The 27,077-nt window shown below is 41.2% G+C and overlaps 1 protein-coding gene across 2 annotated transcripts in view; it reads left to right on the top strand.

Moving 5' to 3' along the window:
* The window catches only part of dym (dymeclin), a 59,165-nt gene extending 37,402 nt beyond the window's left edge, over nucleotides 1-21,763 (top strand). For both annotated transcript variants that reach the window (XM_085279822.1, XM_085279823.1), the window contains exons 15-17: nucleotides 8,102-8,284; nucleotides 11,495-11,608; nucleotides 20,568-21,763. In XM_085279822.1, the coding sequence (XP_085135948.1) occupies nucleotides 8,102-8,284; nucleotides 11,495-11,608; nucleotides 20,568-20,717 (447 nt within the window). In that variant the 3' untranslated portion in view covers nucleotides 20,718-21,763. The remainder of the gene's footprint in view (nucleotides 1-8,101; nucleotides 8,285-11,494; nucleotides 11,609-20,567) is intronic.
* The last annotated feature ends 5,314 nt before the right edge of the window (nucleotides 21,764-27,077 follow it).

Below are 27,077 nucleotides of genomic sequence, written 5' to 3'. Positions count from 1 at the left end.
AGATGGGCAGCAGCAAGTGTCTCACAGTTACAAAAATTACTCAATTAAAATCAGGTAGCAAAAATAAATGAAAACTATCAAATAAAATAAAATAAAATACAATAAAATTCAGCAGTTCATCACAAGGTTGTTTGTCACCATATGTGTAAGTCACACATACAAACAAAGATCTGAGCACTCTTCTATAAATCCAGAACAGATTATAACAGATTATTTCAATCTAACAACAACTAAGTAAACTATCAGTACTATTTGCTGATCTTTTATAGGCCAATTAATCAAGTGTACATTCCTGGAAAGTTATGAAAGATAGAATAAATATATGTTGCTCATTTTCGAGAGGACTTCCTCATGCGAATCTTTAAGTTCCAAATCTGTTACTCGGATGGACTTCTTAAAATCATCTTAGCATGAGCTGGGTTGTGTCATAGTTTAAGGAAATATAAACGTAGGACACCAGCATATTTTTTTTTTAACTGAACTCCAATTAAGAGTTTGCCTATAGGAGACCAAGATAAATGAGATCTTTTAGAGTGGTGGTCTTTAACTGCTCCAAATGAACTCAACTTCAGGCTCCAGGCTGAGTAGCTAAGCCTCTAGTGAAATTGAACATAGAATAAACTAATCACATGTAACAAGTAACCTCTTAACCTCTCTGCCATGCAATAAGTAGCTCATTATCTTCTCTTCTCTGTCTCATAAATCTGTTTCCTTGCATTCCTCTCATTAAGGTGCTTTCCTGCTGAGAGGTGAGAGTTAGCTTACACACTGACTCCACAATTTGGTCTCTGATCTTTCAGGAGTTACCCCTCCCTCACCCCCTCACCTGCCCAGTAACAACGGTGTTAGGCCCAGTTATTAGTTTACTATTATTCTGTTAGCCCGTCTCTCCATATATGTGCCATCCTCTTCTCTTTTGTCATCTATCACTGCCTCTTTCAGCTGCTATTCTCAGGCAGTAGGACTGCCACCCCTGCAGGCAGCAGGTGCTCTGGGGTCCTAATGATCCGCTGCTTCCAAATGGTAATTAGGGCAGCCCTGCTGCATCGTGGTCCTTTCGCGATCGAGGCACAGCAAAACAGAGCACAGCTCGTAGCAGATCAATTAGCACTGCCTACCTATCTCCCAGAGTGCTGTTGCAGCAGTTGGCGTCATCTTTTTTTTTTATCATTATCACTCACGTCATGACCCACATGACCCACAGTACTGCCTTCATTCCCCACCCAAGCCGCCCCGCTGTTAGCGCTAGCCAAGTCTCAGAAAAGTAGTGTGCCTATTTAATCAGGATAAGGTATATGGATGCCAATACACGGGATCCTGCCGTCACACACGAGACGGTGATGCAGAGAGCATCCAGCATAATCACATTGTGTTGATGCTGCTGTTTTTCTTTAGGGTCCAACTTTGTCGCCACACACACACTTTTTTCTCTTTTTCTCTGTGTGCATCCAACAAAGGATGTTTTGTGGGTATGTGAAGCTATGGGGTAATGAGAAGCTGACCTGAGCACAATGCTCTTCAAAATGGTGTGATTATGACATGGCTGTGGTACCATAATGCGGGTCAGACAATGACCTATTTAAAAAAAAAAAAAAAGCTCCCAAAAGACAAGGGCAGGCTGCTGCTGCTGCTCAGCCAGTCTGACCCTCTCTGTCTGTCCACGTGGCTTTTTTTCCAACTCTTCATCCTTTTCCTCCACTGTGCTTTATTCAACCTGTAGGTGTGGCTTTTCACTCTTTCTGTTTGTATCCTCATGCCCTTGTCTTCATCAGTGCTCTTTCTTAATATGTCTGGTTTGTCTGCCCTGCAACAGCCTACAGTGAGCAGCAGGGCCGGCCAGGGAATCACTAAGCTATTGGTTTAATGATGCCAGCTCCTACTTTACAGGGATTTTCATGTCTATGTCTCTAAACACCCTGTCCGCACTCACAAACGCTCGCTTAAAAACATGTGTGGGTATGATAGAAAGGACGGGCTCTGGCTTTCTAGTCACTGCTTGCATCTACAAACTGTCAGTTGTCAGACACAGCAGAGGTCACCACGCCTGCAGATGCGACACATTTACACTCGGTATGTTTAAGAATTAACAGCAGAATTGCACAGAGTTGGGGAAGGGTGAAGGGTGCATATAAACGCTTTGCTTTCCAATAGGGTTTCTGTGAATGGTGATGCAAGTAAAACAGGACGGGATCATTGAGGCTAATGATATGACTCACCTATGTTTTCCTGGGTGGAGAGAAGACGAGAAATAGCGGCATGAGTGGCTGTGACCAAACGACAAGGCACAAGGTTGGAAAACGATGTATGACTAAGAGAGAATAAGGCAAAAAGAGGAGGGAGAGGTAGGAAGAATATGCTGTCAAACAAACACATGTCAAGTGTTTTTTGGGGGGGTTTTTTGTTTGTTTTTTCTGGCTGAGGATGCAGTTTGAAGAGAAAAAAAGTGCAAAAGGACAGAGTGGGAAGTGGAAGAGGAGTCGCCGCCAAGATATTTAAATCCTGTCTGGGTTTCAACCAGACCGTGGACCTCTTAATCTCATCCACTTGACAAACATACACACAAGGCCAGGCAGACGTCTAGCTAGCCTATTTTCATGTGACCTGAATTCCCCAGTGTGGCATTTTTTCCCTGCCAGACTAATCTCATTAAGCTTGGTGCAGAGCTGGAGAACAAACACACCAGGCATCCTTCACTCCTACTCTGCCTCCCTCTCCTGCTTTTGTCTCCTCTTCGTCACGTCCGTTTTCTCCATCAGCTAGCCCCCCTACCCCCCATACTCTCTTATCATCTATGCTACCATTTTTGTTGCTGTCCTCCTCCTCCTGCCTCCACATCCTCCTACTCAGTTTTCTCTCTTATCTGTCCCTGCTTTCTGTCTAATTATGGCCTGCCACTGCGGAAAAGAGTGGAGCAAGTATAGCTAGGCAGTGGAGTCGAGCTCAGAGAGCCACCTCTGCTTCCAGACGCACAATCAATCCTCATTAGAGCTGGCTCTCCTGCCTTCCTATTGCCTCTCCACGTCTGCCGGTTAAAGCTCAACACCTTCAACCATCATGCTTGTGGAAATCAGTGCAGCAATGTTATTGGATGTGTGTCGAAATAACTAGAGTTTCGTTACCAGTTGCATTGATGGTGTTCACAAAATCTGAATGCATTGTTTTCGATAAAGATCATAAATCTAGAACTGTTCAATCCTTCTTCATCATTTTGCTGGGCTTGAGTGGCTTCTGTCAGAGAGCTACACAGGTCAGCAAAGCTGTTGGAGAATAGGATGGCTTACAAGGTTTACAGTCTTTATTTGACAGCAAAGTGTAGAGCGCAGACAGGAAAGCAGGGAGAAGGAGCGGGTGGCGGGGGGATGACATGCAGGAAGTGGTCTGGATTGGACTCAAATCTAGGCTACCCCTGCTGCAGCCTTTGGGTCACGTCCGAGCCTTCTTTTTCCTTGGTTCTCTTCCAGTCAAATCGATGCACATTGCTTTGAGCAACCCGTTTCCATGCCTGCGACCCCACCTGTGATAGTCGGCCACATCACTGGACAAGAATGCCTTTCAGTGCTGGACTTCAGCATTTCCGACACTTCTGACACAGATTCCAGCATCGCCGTTCACTGTGAAGCTTGTTTGTAACACCTCTGTAACCTGCAGCAGCTGGATTTGCCTGGTTTAAAAAATACATTTGGTAGAAAAGTAATCACACCGTAAACAAAAAATAATAAGATACATCATTCTGAATTAATTTTAAAGGGTTGCCCTAGTAATTACATTTTCAGCAGCGCAACCAATAATCTGTAACCCATTATATTTCTAAAGTAACCTTTTTCAGTGCACAAAAGAACACAGCTATTTACTGTTATCTTAATCCCCCGGCTTTTTTTCAGGGACTGATTATGTGCATTAAAAAAAAGCATCACAGCAAGCAAAGTTATTTATAAGATAAGAACTTCTCTCAAAGCAGGGCACCGAAGATGGAATATAAAATGCTACCACATGCAGTTCTGTTACAGATGATTTGCCCAGATTGGAGGTAGACTCGGTGGCCAATCAGCTCGCAGCAGGAGTCTCACCATGTTGCTGTTTCGAATCAGATATTGCAAATTCTTGGTCAAAACAGGTCATCAGCAGAACAGTGATGCAAATGAATCACTAAGCATAAGTGTGCTGTGGCGAATATAAAAGCTCACGTTGTGCCCGGCTCAAGAATGAGACCTTGTGAAATATAAATAAATCTTTTTTTTCTTTTTCTTTATCAGAAAGCTTTGCCATCTCTGCTGCCTATTCTAATGAACGTTACAGGAATTTTACTTCAAGCTGAAATGTGGCAGCGTGCAAACCCAGAGGAAGTTTCTAATGAGTAACTGTCTAAGGCGAGGCTTCCTGCAAAGCAAAGACAATGATTAAAGGTTTTCAGACCGACAGGCTGAACTGGTCAGTTAAATGTTTGGAAAAGTGACGTTAAATATGTTTTTGTCATAGCATTCATATATTTATGCACCATTGCCGACAGAGGTACATGTGAGAACACAAACGTGTGCTGCTTTAACCCAACAGATTCCTTCTTAAAGGCTGGATGGTGTTGGGTTTTGGTGATATGCTGCATACTTTACCTACAATACGCAGCATTTCCTAATAGTACAAACGTGACTGAAACTGCCTATTTCCTGCTACTGTATGTGCTACATGTGAGAAAGGACAGCTGTGGAAAATATCCTAATGCAGGTCGCCCAAAATTGCCCAAAGTTCACGTATGAAAACCACTTAAAATGACGCATTTCACACGAGACATTTTGACAGTTGTGAATAGTAAGGACTGTATTCAGCATAACTGCCTGCGTTTCACTGTCACTGTCATAGTTTCTACATCCACATAAAGGACTGAGGTCATATTATCAGCATTATATCATTAATTACATTTTTGCTGTGGCACAACTAAAACAAGACGGGCAAACTTTAGCTGAGTAAACATCTTGTGATAAATGCACACTACTGAGCATTATTACACACTGAATTCATAAACACTTTGGTATAAGGCACACCTCTTTCTCCTCTCACCCATCTGCTGGTTTTTGCAGACATATCTTGGTTTGGGTAGTTTTTACTAGGCACTGGGAGATCTTTTCATTGAAATTTTATGTCATGTTATTGTTACATATAGTAATAGTAATTATAATACTTTTTATATATTCAGACAACACTGCAAAATGAAGAATGTTCAAAATGGAGCACACATATTTATTCATATCTGCTTGGAGGCATGCAAGGATCTTTAAAGATCCAGGATCTGAACTAAAACCTGTCAGATAATCTACGTCGCGTGTTACAGTTGTGGTCAGACTACCGATGGACTGATTTCCATTGCATTAAGCTAAGCTGCTTTGGATGTCCCTGACTTCTGCATTCTCTTAGTTTGCATTTTGTTGTTCTAGCTGCTTCTTCTGAGCTGCTTACACAAGCGGCTCTTTGACTCTGTTTGGCCTAACATAGATGCTGTATACTGTATATGTTAAAAAAAAGAAGTCGCTGAGCAGATTTTTAGAATTTCTTTTTAAGCAGTAAATTTAAGTATTTGTAAAGCAGAGACCATATTTTTGTCTTTTTGGGAGTGAAGAGAAACTGATACTCGTGGTTAGTAGTGCTTGGTTTAATTGAGATGAGTCACGGTGCTATTGAGTTATATTTTTCTGGTTTCTCATTTATGGAGCTTATCTTGCAATATCATCAAACGTAGACGGTAGATTTTGTAACGCTCTGCCCACAGCTGTCACACCATGGGAAATTAGTCATGAACTCTGTTGACCAAAGTTTTTATCTCTCTGTAGATTATTCATTTTCCCACGCTCTCTACTGTTTTCTTGTTGTGCGCCACCATTGAACACGCCAAAAAGACGTTATCTCATCACGGTGGCGTCTGTCTGTCTCTCTTGTAGACGGATTGTTGTGAATGAAGTAACTAAAGAACAATAAACCAGATTTCTTAAAGCATGCCTTTTTCCATTAAAAGCAGGTTGTGTGATGAAACCAAACTCCTCTAGCTGCATAGACTTCCGTTAATGATGAAAGCCATTTTCAATATCATTAAAGGCTACAAGTAGGCGCATGTTTTACGAGTTACCACCACGCAGATTAAGGTCCAAGGTTTCTGTAGCATAAACACGCTGATAAGGTAAATGAAACCGAACTTTAAAGGTTGACAGGTGCAGACATCTTTATCATCATTTAAAAACATCAGCGACACTGAAAACCTTTCTCACTATGTAGAAAGGATTCTCCTACTGACTGCTTTAACTGCAAGTTATTAAAAAGATTGTTCATCTAATTAATAACTGAAGCTATTGAAAGTAAAAAGAGTGGCCGAGTGCTTCACACTACTCGCGCTAAGTACAAAATTAAGGACTTTTTCATTTGTACACTTAATTATGAACATTTTGAATGCAGGGATAATAAAATATAATTTTTTTTATTTACTTTTATGGTTGGATGTTAAGATTAATACCACTGTCATACGTATGTGATCACTGTGACGCTTTAGTCAGCAGCTAGCTCTCCTAGCTTATCTAGATTATCATAAAGGCTGAAAACACGGAGGCGGTAGTTGGACCGTCTCCAAAGCCAACAAAATATTTCTGTTGCACCCGCATCTCTCAAGCTCACAGATTGTGTCTCTTGTTTAATCTGCACAAAAACAAAAATGTAAAAATAACAGATTGCCTTTGTAAAGGGGGTTATTTGTTGAACTGTTTCTTTGGAAGGACAAAAATAGCGTTTCACCGCTTTTGAGCAAAAGGAGCTACTAAAATTGAACATCATATTGCTGCAGTCACAGTAATAGTGGGAACAACCACAATTAAATCAACTATAAGTCAAAGAACCTGGAATCTTATTGGCTTTGAAACTGTTGCTTCAAAGATGGGGACCAGGTCTGCAACCACTTGCAGTCAGCTGCCATAAAACTGCAATAAAATGCAGTCACGAAATGGGGATGATATGTGGACAAGTTGACAATTACATGCTGTCAGTTTATGATAATGCACTGGTTAATGCTGTTTACATGCGCAGAAATGCAAATTAAACAGAATTGACAACCTACATTGAGAATCCAGTCAGAAGCTGGTAGATCTGAAACAAGAGTTCTTTCTCAAATGGTGACGTATGTGCTGCACGATGCTAATTTAACAACAAAATAAGAGAGTTTAGCTTTTACTTAGGAATATGACGGGAACCTGCTGACAACCGGTAAAATCAAGTCCACAATTATAAAAAGACGTGTCCCAGACTAGTTACACTCATTGTGGGAGACCGACTCAGACTGATTGCAACACATTAGCGAATTGGCTCCGTTAGTAAATTAAATAACAGTCATTTTGCAAACCTTTGTCAATCTGTCTGAGAATCCGACCGGCATTGTTTGGAGACTGGAGGTCGAGGGTGCAACATGCTCGATCTCCGAGCGACCATTTGGCCGCCACAGCTAGTTGGAGTCACACAGTGAGAGAAGAAAGATCCTTTTCCTAGCTGGGAGGAGGTCGTCTGAACCTTCATAGATATTACATGTTATCAATCTTGTCTTCACCAAAGGGCAACTGTGCATATTTTTCTAAAATGTCAAACTTGTTTTTGATGCTGCTTTGGGATTTCAGTTCATTTCTCCAACAATCTCTTGTGTTGATGTTCACATCGGGAAATCCTTATTTATGAACTTTTTGGGTTTATGTGTTGAGAAGCCTACTTAGTTTGAAACAACGCTGAAAACAACGCCATCATGTCAGGCGCTTTAAAACTCTTTATCTTTTTGTCCGTCCTTCTTATAGTCTTTGACTGTCACGTGTCACTGAGTTGCCGTCTTTGCCACACAAGGAAACACAGGCCAACACGACCTGATATCTGGTTTAAAAGATCACCCTTCTGTCACTTGCTAAGACCTTGGCTGACATTCATGCTTTACTTTTTTGTCCTTCCTCTGATCCCTGCTGCCATTTCTGCCATCTGTCTGTTACCCCCTGCTGATCGTTCTATCAGAAAACAATCATTTAAAAACAATATAATAAGTGGAACCAGTCTAGTGGGAAACCAATTAACCTTTACATCCTCCCTCTCCCTCCAGGCCCAGGACCTGAGTGTGATTGAGGAAGTCATCCGCATGATGCTGGAAATCATCAACTCTTGCCTGTGCAACTCTCTACACCACAACCCTAACCTGGTGTACGCACTGCTCTACAAGAGGGAGCTCTTTGAGCAGTTCAGGACGCACCCGTCCTTCCAGGACATCATGCAGAACCTCGACACGGTCAGCCTGTTTGAGGGTTGTTGTTTGGTTTTTTTAAACTAGGAATCGCACAAAGCATCACAAGTGAATTAAGAGAAGCCTGACAGTTTTTTCTGCAGTGTCCTCTTTGTCTGCTCAGAAATGTTGAAAAAGCCGGGCCAGAAGATTGCCGTCAGGCAATAAAGAATGAAAGACTTAAGTAGTATGATTGAATTAATCAGTCCACTGGTGTCAAGTATCTGCACATTACATCTCAAACATTCAATGAGTATGCGTGGTGTATAAGTAAGAAGGGACGCGAGAAATCTGTCATTCACAGTCACGTAGAGAAGGGAAAGGAAGCTTTGGTGGGTATGAGTGTGTGTGTGCAGAGGATGGGGGTTGCTGCATACATTGCCACAGGCTTTTACAGTTATCCATAAGTATGAGGGAGGCATGCCTAGGTAGAATCCCTCGGTTAAGTCAGTTTCCCCGAGGCTATTCAGGATGCGAGGCGGCTTTTTTGCTCTTCTAAAATAAGCCCATATGGGGGAGGCCTTCTGAGTTAATGAAGAGATTAGTATTAGATAGATGTAGACACACATAGTGCATGAACTCTGGTGTGCTTGAAATCTTTAAAACAGCCCACACTGAGAAACAAAACTGCCTGTAGAAGCATTTTTTAATGTTGCTCTGACAAAAAAGAGCTTTAAAAGGAATTTGTAATAGTTCTTTTTTTTTTTGTAATTAAAGAACACCAAACATTTCTTCAGGGAAAAACTTAGAAGAGCAGTGGAAACACAAAAAATACTTTCTTAGATTTCTTCTTTGAGGTTAAACCCAGAAAGCATTGAATAATTTTTAATTCCAGTGAACTACATATTTAAAATGAAAAGTTTTTGACATTTTCTAAGTTTTTTTCCGCTGACAATAAGCAGAATTCACCCAGCTTTGCAAATCATCTCGATTTATGATCAGCTGCAACTCTTTAAACATCTCATTGTAATGGCACCAGTCAAGCCAGTCCAGTCCAAAATTAAATCTACTCATTCTTCCAATTATAGCCACTTTTTGTCTGTCTTCTAACAGGCTTAAGTGTAATTTGATAAACATACACTATCATAAATACAATGATTATTTTAATGCTTGAAGCCTGAGGTTTGGAACACGTGGATATGTGCCAAATGCTGGGTGGTCCACGGCTGCATCTTTTTTTGCTTTAAAAAAAATATGAACAAAAATGTGATTTATTAGAAGAGCATATATTGCTGCTTGTTTGTAAGTCTCTCTGCCTTTTAGCCCTCGATCAATGAAACTTAGGTTTAGGTCAGCTGACTGACTCATCCATCGAAAGGACGATTGCAGTTTATTCGAAGTGTCGCGCTAACGTGGCACTCTGAACTGAGAAGGTGCCCGGGGCATCTGCGCACAATGTCCGCTCCAGTTTGAGGCAAAGTCACAGACGTGCAGATCTATGTTTACAGTTAAAAGCATGTATTGGCAACCTTTACCTGGGGTGAAATGGCACCAAAAGAGCATTATGGAAAGCGTGTGTGATGATCTGGACCATGATGCTCTGCAAGAGGTTGAGCCCTGGCATGTGGAATGTACACCTACTGCATACTTTAACACGTTGCACACTACATACACCTTTTCAGAAAAGTAAGCAAAAGTATCCCCTGGTGGCAGTAACCCATTTCAGCAGGCTAACGCACCCCTGCCCCACCGCAGTGCTTGTTTAAGATTTAAAGAATACAACAACAGACTTCAAGGTACTAACTCTGTCTCCAAATTCCCCAGTTCTCGATCTGACTGAGCATATCTGGGATGTGCTAGAAAAACAAGTCTGATCCACGTAGGCCCCACCTTGCAACTTACAAGACTTAAAGGATCTGCTGCTCATGTCACGGTAGCTGATACTGCAGATCCGAGTTGTTTTTTCTGGTCCTACATAATATTTGGTAGGTGCCTTAATGTGGCTGGTTTATCTGAATAGTGTGTGCTGTGCTGTATCCTTATAAAGAAGCATCTACAGAAGCGAGTTACTGTTGCTAGGAAACATGGCAGCCCATGCACGTGTTTAAATGGCCGTTTATGGAAGCGGCAATATTTTGCCTTAAATGAAACCGAGCTGTCGACGTACTGTAGGTTCAGCACAGATTCCTCTAACGTCATGTTCAAACCACTTTTGGAACACTGACCAGTGTTGTTGTTTACACAGCTGAGGTCTCTCAGGCCTACGCGTGTAGCATGATGCCATTTTGTTCCTAGATCTTCATATTGCACCCGGTGTCGTCATATCGGGTGTGGCTGCTGAAATATTAATGTGACAGCTCCAAACAGGGATTAGAAGAGTTGGAGAGGGTCGTGATGGAGCTGGGACTTGACATTAAAGCTCAATGAGAACAAGGTCCCGTGTGTGTATTAGGAAACACAGACAAGAGTGAATATTGATTTTTTATTTATTTATTTTTTGCTAATGCTACCAGCTGATTTATACTTACAAGTAGAACAAAATGGAACAAAGATATCAATAACTGCATTAACACAAAACCTGACGAGAAATATTTTAAAATAACCATTTATTTTTGAGGAGATAATCAACAAGAGTTAAATTTCATCAGCGAGTTATATTTTCTTCTATTTTATTGGATAAAAAGTGGATTTTGCTTTGGACACTGCCTGCTTTATCACATATGTTTTGTTAAGACACTTAACAATGACCATTCAAACAAAAGAGACATCTTAATTTTGTGTCTACGCTTGAAGACAACTTGGCAAAGAACCTTTTTTTTAATTATATCTTTAGACAATCTGTTACTAGCAGCCTGTCACAATTCCCCCACATTTCCTTAGTTAAATCTACAAAAAATGCCTGATATAGCGTAGTTTCACAAGCATAAAATAACAGTTTTTGCACCAACATATTGATTTTCAAGCTTGTAAGAATTATACAAACTGTGCTTTTGTCTTATATACTATATTCCCATGTATGTTTGCACATTTCAATAAATAACTGCACCTATTTCCCATTTTCCTGGCAAAACATGAAAAACTGAGGACACTGTATTGGTGGTAATTTGTATTTAAATTCTGTGTTTACCCCTAAATACTCCAACTGTATTCAGTCCAATTAAATTTTATTTCTATAGCACCAAATTACAACAACGGTCACCTCAAAGCACTTTAAGGCAAGCTAAAAGACCCTATGGCAAGTTTGTAATTGGCTGTTTCCTCCTGTTTGACCTTTAGGTTATTGGTTTCTTCAGTCAGCGTCTGGAGCAGGCTGGAAGTGACCTGTCTGTTGAGAGAGTTCAGGAGGTCATCATGAAAGGAGCCCAGGCACTGCCAAAAGACAGACTGAAGGTAATTCACTCACACAGACACACAGGCAGCGGGGCGACAGACAAAGTGGAAGAGCGTGGAAAGCAGGAGTCATAAAATGTGGGCTTTGCTAAAAGGTTAAAAAAGAGAAGAAGAAGAAGTGGTAAATTTCTATGCATGTGAAGAGAGTCCAGTTGAACAATTGAGATGTTTGGGATTGGGATATGGACTCGGGCAATGGAATGATGGAAGGAGGCCTTTGGGAGTGGACACAAAAGGCCAAAGCCCAGTTCTCATTAACATTAATGCCCATCTTCGTTCCATTTCTGCTTACCTGCTACATGTGAACATGTAATGACATTTCAAGGAGATGGGATGGGGGGACGGCTAACGGCACTTTGTCATGGGTACATCAGATTGGGGGGAGGGGACGAAGGAGACATAAATCTGCCACCATGCCTCGTTACCCAACACTCCTGGCGGGTTCTCTAACCCTTTCCCTTTCCAATGCTCCTCCATTAATCAGTAAGGAAATATGTAACCAGCGGTCTCCACAGCAGCTCGGAAGCTCTTAATTGCATGTTTTATCATGTGTTTCATGTTCCATATACTTGACTGTTGGCTGCAAGCCATTTGTCTGTGGAAGAGGGATGGTGCGCGGCCATGAGTCCATGTTCTCTCTCTCTGCCGTGCTCACAGCGAGCTCATCAGAGCACTAATGTAGCGACCATGAATTCACAGAATTACCCACCGAGCCATGTGGATAACCCTCATGTCCTTCAGCGAGAGTGCTGTACCTGTGGCACAAGTCAATGTGGGTCATGAGTGTGTGTGTGTGTGTGTGTGTGTGTCATCTCCTGCATTTGTGTATGTCTGCTGATGACCATCTGACTAAATGGCAGTCTACGTTTTTGTGCAAAAGTGTTTTTGAGTCTCACGCTGACTCCACATCAGAGTGCTTTCCAGCTCCACAGGGTGATGTGAAGTGAAAAGTATATCTGGGCAATGTGTCTTCCGGGAAAAGTCCCTACCATTTGATGGCACCATCTCTCAAACAAACAGCTGTCTCTCCACCTCTCGCCTCCCGTCATCCTATGAGCTCATTCAGCTTCCCCCCAATGTAAAAATCTATAGGTTAGATTAATGTTGTGTGGAATCGTCGATACGTCGGCAATTACTCCGATGAAGCAGTATCGGTGTCTCAATCAGTTGTGGCTCCACGGAGAGCGCCGACATGAATGAAATGTTCGGGAAAAGCGATTGTTCCTCGCTCTTTCTAAAAAAAAAAATTTTTTGTGGAGTTTTTTTTTTTTTTTTTTTTTTTTGGTGGAGGTTTTCTTGCCCTCGGGTCATGTGAACATTGCATGTAAATGAGTGCATCAATTTTTAAATCTTAAAGTTGCACCCATATCTACACTAACAACCAAAATCAGAACATTTTGTTAACACTTGCTGAAAGCTGAAAGCACCACTGTGGTGTTGCAGTGCAGCTGGGGAAGGATATCTATAAAACTTCATTCCCAAACTGTATTCTATGGTTCTTCTTGCACACTGATAAAATCATCAGTAAGGTGACATTATTTTCAGATATCGTCTTTTTTTGTGGTTATTTATTTTTCAGCTCAGTTATGCAGTCGCAGTGAGAATTCAGCCATTTATGTTGACAGGAGGCGAGTTAACAAGCATAAAACAGAGGCTTAGGTGGAGATGATACTTCCCATGTCTGTGGGTCTGCTAGTGTCCGCTTGGATCCCACCAAAATCAATTTTATCATCAGATGGTTTGCACGCGGTGAGTGCAGACGAATGTATCAGCTAGCCATGCACCCAGACAGCTGTCTTCAAGCAGACCTCCAAGAAGTGTTTGGCATAACAGGACTGACTACTACCCCATCGGGTCTCCAGCTGTCCTCCACTGAAATAACTGATGCTTAAGACACAATTTACTGTTATTGCATGCAAATGTTTGGACATTTTTAGTTGCAAAATGATCTTTAAAATTACGTTTTTAGATTATTTTTTTTTAAATAAAAAAAAAAAAATATCCACATTTAGTGTTAATCTGTATCAGCCTGTACGTGGCGCCAATATAATAACTTCAAAATTGGTTGGTTGGGAACTGCAGACACTTGTCAGGTAAACCACTGACATAAAGATAGTATGGACACTAGTTAATCTATTGAAATAGAAACATATAAGTGAGGATGCAGATTTTTAACGGGGCAAAATGTAGACATGCAAATTAGGCGCTAACTGAAAGAAAGGATTGAAGGTGGTAAGTACCCCTTGGATGACCCTCAACACTCAGCTGCCTGCCTCTCATTCTTTGTGTGTGTGTTGTTTCAGGGTGTGTGAGGTTGAGTGGTGCTTATAGGCAGTGCCTGCGGAATGTGTTGTTTAGCCTCTCCTGCTGAAATCTGCCTCTTTGAGCAGCGATAGCCTACAGACTCTCTGGCTTCTCAGGAAGAGACGGAGGGGGAGGGGGGTTACCAGCTGTTAGTCAGTCAGTACCTGGGGCTTAAGAGGCCTGATGGCAGCCATTACTACTTTCCCACACACTGACAACACAGTTTCTATACATTTCTATGTAGAAATCCTCTTTCAGATGTGTGCAGTAAATTCAGAAAGCCCATGCCTAACTTGTGTAATACAGTCCGCCTTCAGAGCTCAAACTTAGGGCAATCGGGACTTTGCAAAGCGTTAATAGTATTAAGCAGTTTTCACAAATGCATTGCAGCCCTGAACTTTTGTAGTGCTCACCGAATGAAGCGCAGTGTGATAAACGTCCACCGCTCTCTAGGTCGGAGATTGGCTGCTCTTTTAGTCTGCGAGCTCTCTGGTACAGATATTTTTCCAGTGCATTCACTGCTAGTGAGTCGCCGTCATGCGTCCCGGCTTCTTCTCACCCTGTCCAGGAGGCTCCTTCGCTTAAAGCCTGCAAAGTATTTCCAGTAATGCACGCATGTCTGAGGTGGATTGGATAGCTGTGGAAAATCTACTGACCCAGTTTCACCGAAAATGTCCGAAATTCATGTATGAAAACAGCTCAACACTGTCGAAAGAAAGGTCACCCTGACGATTTCTTAAATATACCAGTTCTCTCCTGTCAGATCTCAATACTTGAACATGATTTGAGCAAATGTAGAAAAAAAATCATCAAGATCTGTAGGTTGAGCTATTGTTTATTTATTGATTGATTATTGATTCTGGCTTTTTGCCATATTTGATCATCTGTAATAACTGTCTTATACAGTTTGAGCATTTAGAGTAAGACTTAGGAGTAGGGGTGGGTTTTTATAATCGATTTATCGATTAAAATCGATTCTGGCTTGGGTAACGTAAAATCGATTCATTAAAATCCTGAATCGATTTTTTAATATTAATTTATTTTGCCCGAAATGCCAGAATCTCTGGTGAAACCTCACAAAATTTCAACAACCACCAAACAGCTAAGACAGTAAATGAGAGCAGGTACACGGCTTCTGCACAAAGACGTAAACACACAGCGCGGATCAGAATCAGTGAGATGTCGCCTTTCTCAGCTGACGGTCGGGGCTGAAAGCCGACAGCTCGCTGATTCTGATCCGCGGGTCCGCGCTGTGTGTTTACGCCCTTTTTGCGCTGATCATATGGCTGTTTGTTTTATCTCTCTCCAAACAATATTGACCGAACCCAGCAGCAAAAGAAGATCCAAACTACGCTTCACATAAACATCGTCATGAATTCACTCTGACTTTTGCTGACTTTTCAGTATAAAAATCACACTTCATGCACAGCTCTCTCTCTCTCTTTTCTGCATTATTCGCTTGCTTGTTACGCACAAGTCTACCGTTGTTTACAGGCTGTCGGCCGACTTTTTTTTTTCCCTTTTACTTACTTCCGAAAAGTAAACCTAATTTCTGCCGTTCAATATTGAACAAATGTAAACTTTTTAAAATTAAGCAAAATGCAAAACGCTTAGCCGTGTCTCTAATAAAACCGCTGTAACTTCAGAGGTGATGTTCATGTGTTGATTAATGGTTTTCTTTCGTTTTTGATGTACTGCAGATTATTTTTATAAAATCCCAGGCCAGGAAAAATCACCTTCATGTTTTTCTGTGTTTTATCTTCAGCTACTTTGACACAAAGGCATCTGCTGTGATGCTCACACCTTTGATAAAGTCTTGCGTGTGTCAGCTTCCTTTTAATAGATACAAAAATATGTAAATGTACTGATCTGAATTATAATATTTCTGACTGTCAAAATTTCCCAGATTCAAATCGAATCGAATCGAATTAAATCGAATCGTGGATCGAATCGATTCGGGACCTTGTGAATCGGAATTGAATCGATTCTAGAAATCAGTGACGATACCCAGCCCTACTTAGGAGTCTATCTGGTGTCACCTCGGATATCTTTCCCTGTCAAGAAAATTATGATGTTGCCAAAAAGAAAAATTTAATCAGCAGAAGGATATTTACTACATCAGTTTACCCTTCATTTTATCTGAAACATACAAAAGAATCATATCCTTTTAGTTTATTTTCAGCTGTCACTATGGGACATTGCCCATAAATATTACTAGCTAAAGCTTTCAGACAGTTGTGGTGATCGCAGTATATTAATATTTTTCTGTGAGAAAGTCACAGAGGCATAAAGTGATGTGAGATTGAAATAAGTACTTTGACTTTTAACTCAAACGTACTATTTGAGACAAACGAGAGTTAAATTCCACCACTGATCGTTTTTTAAAAATGTATATAAAGTTTATATCATAATAAAATATTGATATAATGTAACCTGTTTATATTTGGACGATCAAAATGCAAGCTAGTCTCATGAGCTATGTTAGCAAACTAGTGTGCTTGCTAAAGTTAACATTACTAAAGGTGTTCTTCCAGATACATCACACACCCATGAAACGAACTAAACTTTCCCAAAGGACGGCTCTAAAAAGCAGAATGTGAATATAAAACCCACGACTTTTGTCAAGGATTTGTAAAGCGTTTCGAAACCTGACTTTTCAGTGTTTGTGCGTGTACCTGCATGTAAATGTGTGTGTTTGTGTGTATCAAGTTCTTATTTGCTCCCTCGCCGCATTCTTCTGTGTCTGGCCGCCGAGCGCTGTCAGCGAAAGCACAGTGGAGGAAAGGGAACACAGCGTCCTAAGTAAAGATATGAGGCCAGCCAGCCAGTCTGTGTTCAGGGGCGAGGGCCTGACCCGCCAGGACCCATAACTAACTGATATGAGCCCGGGCCAAGTGGGCCCCAGCCAGCAGTCAGACTGAGAACAAAACAGAGAAGGGGAGGGGAGGGGAAGTCAGCAGAGAGACAGAGGAGATATGTACTGGGACAGTATGAACAGAATAAGGGACAGAGATAATATTAGTTACTGGATGTGGCAGTCTGGAGATGCTCTGATTTTATTTTTATGTTATTTTTTCCCCAGAATTCACTCAAGCCTGAAAGCAACATTTTTGCTGTGAGGCACTTGCCATTGCCTTGCAATATGCAAGGCAATTACCCTGGTGGGGCTCTCGAACATAGATGTAAGAAGAAGAAGGCGGCCGTTGGGATTCTGGGTCATTTTTCCCTCTTCTGGCTTTGTGAAATTTAGGGAAATTGGTCATGTGAGCGTGCGGGACTTTAAGTTCCCACGGTGTCGAAATTAAACTATAGGAGTGTAAGGATGCTTTTTATAGATGCCTGCATGCTAAAAACTGTAATTCTAGCCTATTGCTAGGTGGTTACTAGGCAAGATGGGATGTCATGTCTGATATGATATAGATAAGTGCTTTCAGGGGCCTAAGACGTACCTGTGTGCCAAGTTTTGTTGCTCAACTCCTGATTGCGTAGGAGGAGTTGGCAGCCGAAGAAACAAACAAACACACAGGTGGAGATTTGTGTGTTATAGTAAGACATATTTAGGGCTTTGTTTGTGCCAGATTCATGTCGAGTTATTGCGATTGTCCACCAGAGATATCACTGTAAAACAGCAACTTCTCCTCTGTAAGTGTTTATTATTGAGCTTGGGACAAACTCTAATCTAAGCTAGATGGCTAACTAATTTTAGATTTAAAGTACAAGCACGAGTCTGGTATTGATCCTCGCATCCATATCAAGAAACACAGATTGGATGCCGAGCTATTCCTATAATTACAGAGGAATTCCTTTGCATCAGTGGCACCCATTTTTGAAGTAGTGATAATGTTAGCGTGTCAATACTAAAAGCACGCCAGAGATTTGTAAAGATCTAATTATAATATGATTGGTGATGTTTCTGCGTTTCCCATGAATAATAATTTAGCTTCTTTCAATGAGGCCATGAAAATGATAAATTATGGGTTTAATACTGAAGTGAAGCCACTCATATCTGTATTTATACAGATATAAAGCATGCAAATCCGTATAGTAATGCTAGAGTAAATACCATTTGTGTGCTTGTGCTTTAGCTCTGAGTTTCTTTACCTTTTTCTTTAAACTGTGACTGCTGTGTTCAGGGCTCATGATGGAGAACTACTTATATTCAGAGTGTTTAAGCAAGCGTTTACCAAAGTAGCCTCAGTGTCTTATGTGTGTCTGGTTTCTATGAAAAAAGGCGCTTATGCCGTATTTTGCTCATATAGAGGATTCGTTTTAGAGGTGTTAACATTGATTGTGCATGTACACATAATGCTTTACGAGTAAGAATAGGTTAATGCTGATGCTGTAACATGTGTTGTTTCAAACCTATGTTGACATAGCTGTGTCTGCTGGTTTATGCTTTGATTAACCTAATTGCCTAATAGCACAACTGGTTGTGCTTCATATGTTTTCATATATCACGGTGGTTGCTGCAGGGTATTAATCTGCTCGGCTGCCGTCTGTTCATGCTTGTAAACACGACACTGCTGAAGAAAACTATTTTCAATCAAAATGAAAAATTAAAGGCTGTATTTCTTCCTCTAAGCTTACAAGTAAAGGCCTGAATGTGTGGAGCAACTGTCACCAACAAGGTCATGTGAACGCCGGATGAGTCGTTATGCTACGAGGGAGTCACCTACACACCCATGCCACTCAGATAATACAGTTCCTGCATTGTGTCTGGCCATCAAAATGGGAGTGGTGTGTGTGTGTACAGTTTAGCCTCAGTAACCTGGCATATGGCCTGTGACCCCACAGCCCCTCGGTCTGTGTCATTGTGATACCGATAGTGAGGCCTTGAATGGAGCCAATCAGGATTGAAAAGACTGGACTCAGACCATCAAATAAAGGCTCACAGCATCTGTCTTTCACCACAGACTGATTACTGGCCGCGTGTGTGCACATACATGCATGTGCAGACAGGAGGATATAATGAGGTACCATTATGTATTATTGATGTGCTTCCCCGGCTGCCTACCTGCTGTCAGGTGGGCTGGCTCATGCATGCTTTGGTCTGGTCTGGTCTGGTCTGGTCTGGTTGGTGGGCTTCCAGAAGGTTTGGAAAAAGCTGGTGTTCAAGATGATAACTGATTACACAAAACATTCAATTTGTCAGATATCGATCTGTTAATTTGTGACTTTTAAATTCTTAAAATTCGTTTTCATTGAAAGGTTGAAAGGTTCAGTTTTACTTTTTATTATGGTGAGAGGTTAAAAAGGGCACCAATTAAAAATGGTAAATGGCCTGCATTTATATAGCGCTTTACTCAGTCCCTAAGGACCCCAAAGCGCTTTACACTACATTCAGTCATTCACCCATTCACACACACATTCACACACTGGCAATGGCAAGCTACGTTGTAGCCACAGCTGCCCTGGGGTGCACTGATGATATGATATAAAAATAGATGATATGAAACTAAACAGAGCTGCAATTGAATTTTATTTTTGTGCTATTTCTAAAGACAGCATGTCAGCCCAAAGTGGAGAAGTTCCCCCAAGTGCAGATAATGTTTCCTCTTTATAGGAAAAATAAAAAGAAGACTTTTCCTGACCAAACCAGGAACGCTTGCAAAACTTCTTCCCACTTCACAAACTGCTGCGAAGTGTCAAGGTTTCAAAGAGGTCTTCCTCATATTTCACGGTACTAACAGTGATTTGAGTAGCACAGCTTTTCTGCTTCATGTGAAAGTAATTCATTCATTCAACAGCCAGCTCCAAAAAAAAAGGACTTTATTTCAGTGAGCTGTGTTTGGCAATCCACAGAAGAAAAAAAACAACAAATACCACGTTATTGTAGCGCAGCTCTAATACGCTGCTTCAGGTCTTGTTTTTTTTAAAGCATAAACTGCATATAAAAGATAGATGTAGCCACCGTGACCCCACCTGTTGGTTTATGAAGCAATTCAGCTCAGCGTCTTCGGTTTTTTTGGAGACAAAAGTGACCATATTTGGACAAGAGTGAGATCAGTTAGCAAGCTACATTCACCAACACAGTTAACTTTTAATTAGTGCTAATAATAGAGCTAGCTATTTCCAAAAACATTTATTTCTTACCAGGCTCTGAACATGTTTACTTACTGGGAATTTATAGGGATAATGTTGCGCCATGTGGTTTAAGAGGTAGAGCAGGTCATCTGCTAATTGGAATTTTGGTGACCTGGCTTCTCCAGTCTGCATGTCAAAGAAGCCTTTTACAAGATACTGAAGTCTGAGTTGCTCCCAATGCATTCTTCAGATTGTGAATGTTAGATTAGATGTAGAAACAAGTATTTGCATGAATGCATGGGTGAATGTGACAAACTATAAACTACATACATGTATTATAAAGCATCTGAATGCTGCAATAGAGTATAAAGGCACTATATAAGAACCCCCCTCATGAAAAACAGAGCAGCTGAAAGTAGCTTTTAACATGAGAATGTAAAGTGAGCGTCCACTGACCACTGGAGGAACTGCAGTTTCAGCGTCGAGTTCATACTGCGTAAAAACTACCGATCTGATAAGTTAAAATATCTTCTTTGAAAAGACTCTGTGCGGAAACATTTCTGCATCAGCATTTTCTTTTTTATGACTTGCTCATCCTACTTTTCTCTCGCCCGGTGTTTTCTGTGAATAGAAATTCCCAGAGCTCAAGTTCAAGTATGTGGAGGAGGACCAGCCAGAGGACTTCTTCATCCCCTACGTGTGGTCGCTGGTCTTCAACTCTGGAGTCGGCCTCCACTGGAGCCCACACGGGATCGAGCTGTTCAGCATGGACTCCGGCTGAAGGACACGTTGCAGCAGATTGCGCGTCTCCATCTCCGTTCAGTACAGAAAAAGGAACTGACAGCACGTGGGTGTGGGTGGGTGTGTGTGTGTGTGTGTGTGTGTGTGTGTTCTGGGTAGGTGTGTATGCATTACCCTTTATAGTATGTTCACGCTGCTTTGAAAGTGCCTCAACCTTGTAGAGGATGGTGTTTCTTTTTCATGCAGCACAACCTCGTTCTCCCAATAGGTCACTTAAAACATGCAGACACATGTTACACTGCTCTGATGAACATCCATTTACTTCTGCACTGAATACTAAAAACCTGCTGTGACTCAACACCTGCCACTCATCTTCAAATGTCCTATTATTGTTGATTTTACACGCGATTATCTCATAAACTGTTTTTCTTTTCTTTTGGCGTACATTGTTCTCAGTGTACAACAGCTTTTGACACATTTGCGCTTTTGAATTGAAGAAATGAAGAGAGAGAAAACTCTGTTGTCATCATCAGTATGCAGGAGTTACAGTGTTGCCGGCTGTTTAATATCCCTCCCCACCCCCCACGTTCAAGTACAGCTTAATTAAATTTCAGTCCCCGGATGATATAAGCACTCTGCATCACTCTTTAATTCGTCTGATTTCGTTGTTGCTTGCAGCTCATTTATTCCATACCCTGTTTTTGTCATTAGCATTTTTTTCCTGATGCTAACCCAAGGCAAATACTTAAACCGGGGACGGCCATTAAACCTCCTGTCCTGTTGTGCATAATTACCGTTGTCTCCTTAACCGGTTACATTATTTCATGTTTAAGTAGGGACTTATTGTTATTTATTTTCATGTATATTGTTTTTATATATATTCACCATCCCAAAATGTAAAGTGCAGTAGTGCTGAAATGACTACTATTACCGAAAGAGAAAAGCAATGGTACTATACTTTGATTATTCCCAGACGGGAAAACTGGCTTTATATATAAATGCATATAATATGATGACAGCTGTCCTTTTTGTGGCAATGTTTACCTTGAAAATAGAAGTTTAAATAAAAATATGAAATCAAACCAGCCTGAGTGTCACGCTGTTATTTAGCAGTGAAATACTGCAGCATTCATGTGACGTTTATCACGTTTGTCTTAATTGTTTTAAGGCTATGCAACTTTGGACTGAAAGCCTTGTTTATGACTCTGTCAGCCTGACAAATGTAAAGTGTTTATCGACCACAAGCTGAGCAGCCTGTCTTGATTTTTATCGAGTGGATTGAAATGTCCTTGCCCAGTTGCACAATGCTTTATGGCTCAGTTGCATTGGGATAAAAATATGACAGCAACCATCCAAACAATCCTGGTTTGACTTGGGCTGATTCCAATCGCTCTCAGACAGATTAGCGAAGGTTTGCAAATAATTGATGAACGTTGATGACACATTAGCCAATCAGTCTGCAATCAAACAATCTGAGTCGGTCTGCATCAGTAAGTGTGCAACGGGGAGCTTCGCTTAATTGGTTGGCCTCTGGTTGTATTCAGCGAATTGTCATATCATCACAAACAGAACGCGTGCGATTGCCGGCTTCACCCTATTCCGATCGAACACTGCTCTCATAACACCTGCGAAACCACTATAATGGTATTTCTGCACTTCAGTGTTAAATTAAAATTACTTTTTCAGAACACACACATCTTCAGTGACTGACTCGGGGCGGGTGGGACAAATCCCACCCCCCCCCAAAAAAAACAGATGAATAGGAGAAAATGTCAGACTGAAGATGGAAACGAAGTCTGAGGAGGTGTAATTTCTTTTGATATCAGAGTGACCTTTTAAGCATTGTAGAAAGAAGGATTAGAAAAAGATGTGTGAAGCCTGTGTGCGCAAGATTTAGATTTCTTTTTCTAAGACCTCTTAGATTTCTCTTGATACCCAGTGGCTGGCCTTTTCTCTCAGTTATATTGACCTAAGTTATTAAAATATTTACCAAGGTTGCTGCTTCATACCTTCAATGATAAATATATATCTGTGTGTGTGTGTGTGTGTGTGTGTGTGTGTGTGTGTGTGTTTAGCCTTGGATTTCATTGCTGCTTGCCCGGCACATTTCAGCCACAGTCTTCTCTTGCATCTTTGCAGCACAAAAGAAAGATCATCCTGAAGACTGGACTGTTACGCTATGAGCAGACTTTACCGTGTGTCTTATTTTCGCCTGTTTTTATCATCGCTGCTAAAGCAGCAGAAACAGAGGCGGAAAACCACGTCGGGAGTCAGGCGAGGGGGGGAGGGGGGGGGTGCAAAAGTTTACGGCACAATGGCACCCACTGTGTCGCTGGAGCTCCCACTTCCCAAGAGAATTTCATGCCTTTCGTCTCTATTGTATTGGTTTTCATGCCTGAAATTCTCTTGTTCTCAGGGACAATATAATGGATGCAATTCGATGTAAAGAATGGCTCATTTTCAGGACGGGTTCATTGGTAGGTTACAATGAAACTGCACGCTCAAGGAGACTGAAGCCCTCTCCCTCTGCACTGACTCTCACCTGCCTCCAGCTCTATTATCTCTGTGCCAGATGGTTGAGCGGAGGTTTTTTTACAAAGTGACATGGCTCCCCTTGTTCCTTTATGGCGCAGGGGTCACCTTACCCTCGGATCCCATTTCAGGTGACAGCAGGAAGATGGATGGAGCCAGGGATTTGGGGATGTATAGTTTTGTTGTTGTTGTTGTTGTTTGTGTGTGTGCATCTTTTTTTTTTCTCCCCAGATGTTGGTACTTTTCCTCAAGGTCTAGGTGAGATCGTGTTGACTACCCAGTGGAGTGTGCTTCTAGAACCATCGGTTATCACCAAACCACAGTTTACACCAGTGAGATACATTGTCACAATAACGTCGCTGGCTCACTCTTCGCTCTCGTTGACACGTAAAAATAAACCACCAAAGCTTGGTTGGAATTAAAGCATTGCATCTGTGGGCCGGCCCATAAGTGGAAAATATCAGTGAGATATAAAGATGAGACAGGCGTATTATCATGATCTTGATGTCTGCATCAGTTAACCTCGTTTTTGTGAGCACGGAAGGTTTGGAGGAAGTCAACAAGCCCTGACCAGCTGGCCTTGAGAGACTTCTCTTAGTTTTTTTCCTACCTTACACTGAAAGTGTTTTCTGTTTTTCATCTTATAAATGACATGGCTTAATTTGTACAAGTCACCAGTCATCAGTCTATTTATGCAAAGTCATAAAGTAAGTAACGCTGTTCCCAAGACACTTTCCAGACAGTGTTGCGTGGTGTATCAAAATCTCATGGTGCTTTTTATGTGTCGATAAGTCATAATACAGCTTTGATGAGATCCTAACATCACCAGCGGAAATGCAACCCCAAACTGTGATATAGTACCTCCACTGTGTTTTACAGATGGCTGCAGACGCATACTTCTCTCGAGACAACCTTAATACATACTGATGACGACATGACCCAAAAATTTCAAACTCTGATTCATCACTTCATCAGACCTGTTGGCACTGATTTTCAGTCCAGTTCTTGTGTAGTTTGGGCTACCTCAGCCTTTTCTACCTTTTCCCCCCCTTCCTTAAGAATGGCTCCTTGACTGGCAGCCTCCTACTGAGACCACTTCTGATGAGACTTTAGCAAATATTAGATGGCTCAACTGACGGGGCAGATCCATCTCTCAGTCCTGTGTCAGATCCCTTGAATAGGACATGAAATTTTAATCTTGCTGTATTTCTTTCTTTTTTGACCTAAGTTATTAAAATATTTACCAAGGTTGCTGCTTCATACCTTCAATGATAAATATATATCTGTGTGTGTGTGTGTGTGTGTGTTTAGCCTTGGATTTCATTGCTGCTTGCCCGGCACATTTCAGCCACAGTCTTCTCTTGCATCTTTGCGGCACACTGTTGCTCTCTTCTCATTAGTGTGCCAGTCTGCATTCAGCCAACTCACAGCATCATACACATCAAGCAACGTGCAGTTGGGATTCTGCATGGGAACATTTTCATTGGTTGAAAGCCCCTTTCTATTGTAGGTAAATACCTCTGCAAGCAGGCACAAATGCGGTGCTATGAATTAAGCATAAGTGGGCGATACCATGTAGCTTCTGTGAAAGACTCATCCCCCACAAACAGTTCGTCCATAAACATCACGCAATTACTTCAAGGGACAAAAAACACTGACTGGCATCAGTATCACAATTGAGCCAGGGCACTCTTCCATGTAGGACAGTTAAATGCATGGAGATCATCAAAATAGTTTCATGCCAGTGGCCTTTAAAGAGAACTAGGTCACTGAGGCCTCCAGCTTTAACATGACAAAGATGTAATCCCTTAACCCAAACCAGACTAAAGAAATCTGAAAGTATATGCTCTCTGTGAGAGGTTTATCAAACAACACCTTACAAATTAGTTCATCTCATACTGAAAAGACCAAAGCCCGTTGGACAAGAGAAAATGCTTCCTAAATGAAAACGTGAATCTTATATAACATCTATAATAACTCTTTGAGATTCAGTGCACTTTGCACGTGTAATTGGGTGTAAAATAACATTGTTGCATCTCAATGTGTCAGGCTCACTTTGATCCAACTTAAAAGTCTGGATTGATTAAAAGTTATTGATATTGAATTGAGGGGTTTCTTTGTGTTGACTGACCACTGGCTGCAGGGCACGAGCTACATACTGAGCAACTTTCAGCTAAAGATGAAGTTCTGAACTTTCACGCCAGTCCTCAGGTTTTACCCAACATTAACTTAACAGACTGATATAACAATGCATCAAGGTGAATTAGTGCTGTGCGATACTGCACACCACCAATTTTGGTATTTATCCCATACCAAGTAAATACAGGGCCAGAATTACCAATACCAATACCGATACCAATACTTTTAACCTATAAAGTTAGCTTATGTAGGGGAGAGCAGCGTCTCATGATTTTTGAGATTTTCAAACTGAATTTTTTTGTGGATCAAGAATTAAAAATGTGCCTGTACCTAAAGCTCTTTGTCAACTTCTGTTGTTTAAATGTGCTACAGGCTATAAATCTACTAGACTTGGCAGGTGACACAAAAAGATTAAGTTTTTTCATTTCCAAAAGGATAAGAATTTATTTAACACTATTCAGTGGGTTACATACTGAATTTTGAGGATAGAAAATATTGATCCTATTGTGCTAGTATCGATCCGATACCGATACCAGCGCTGGTATCGATATTAGCAATATTTGGATTGCTCTAGAAGTAATACTTTTAATCATTTTAGCCAAAACTGAAGATCACAACCTTTATGAAGGTAAAATTTATCGCCAGGCTGTTGCATTAGACTGTTTGACATTTTTACCGCAGGAGAGTAACTCACTCATTGAACATTCAGTTGGCTAAAAGGAGTCTGGGGCAGGTTGGTAGGTCTGTAGCTAACATTAGCATTCTGGGATAAAATGTGGGTCATACCGCATGTCTGAGGACAAGACTGAAGCTTTCTCTCATTCATTATAGAGCAAACCCCACTGGACATGCTGATAATGGTACATTTTTTCTCAACACACGATGAATAAGTTTTTTCCCTCCTTTTTTTATGCTTTTTCACAGCATGATTTTTTTTTTTTTTTTTTTTTAAAGAGGCTGCGTCATTTACAAGTGTGGGTGTTTTCAATCCTTCCTGTTGTGACATCGGATGTGCAAGTTGTGAATTTTTTAAGTTTTCTCTTATCTATTTAATTAAAGTTGCCTTATTTCTATCATTCTTATCTCACCAGCGACTGGCTGCCTGCCTGCATGCAGTCTTCACCCTATTCTTAACATTCTCATTCACACATAATAAGCCTGTTTAATTGCATATGTGTGACCCCCACTCGTCTGAAACCAGTCACTGTGTCAATAAATTATAGTGAAGGCTAGGGCTGCTGTCTAGAATATTAATCATCCCTCTTGCTGTGTAATGCTGTTTTAGCCGACTGCACGCCCTCATTTGAATCACCTCTGCAGGGTCACTTGATTGAGCTTAACGAGGCTGTTAAAGCAACAGCTCAGCAGCTTTTAGAAATACATTTATTCACTTTTTGTTGAGACTTAGATGAGCAAGACTGCTGTATATATGCCTTATGAATACATAAGGCTAAAGCTAGAAGCTAGCTCAGCACAAAGACTGTGAAGGGGGGGCATGAAACTAACCCTGCTGTAGCCTTAGGATGTGAGAACATTAGCACCACACTCCAGTTGTCAACCAGAAAGCACTTCCAGCTCCATTTTTGCTCTTGGACTCTGCTGGAGTAGCTTTTGCCCAGTTCAGAATAATAATTCATTTTATACTGGATGCTGGTACAGCCCCCTGGGTCATCTACGTTCTGAAATGAGCAGTTTTAATTCCTTTCTCTTTAAGCCAGCTTTCTCCTGA

The sequence above is a fragment of the Mchenga conophoros genome, linkage group LG7 (assembly GCF_057382185.1).
Source record: "Mchenga conophoros isolate Kocher_MC1m ecotype Shallow Benthic linkage group LG7, M_conophoros_male_GT1.1, whole genome shotgun sequence".
Classification (NCBI taxonomy): domain Eukaryota; kingdom Metazoa; phylum Chordata; class Actinopteri; order Cichliformes; family Cichlidae; genus Mchenga; species Mchenga conophoros.
This window is presented reverse-complemented; position numbering and strand designations above follow the sequence as displayed.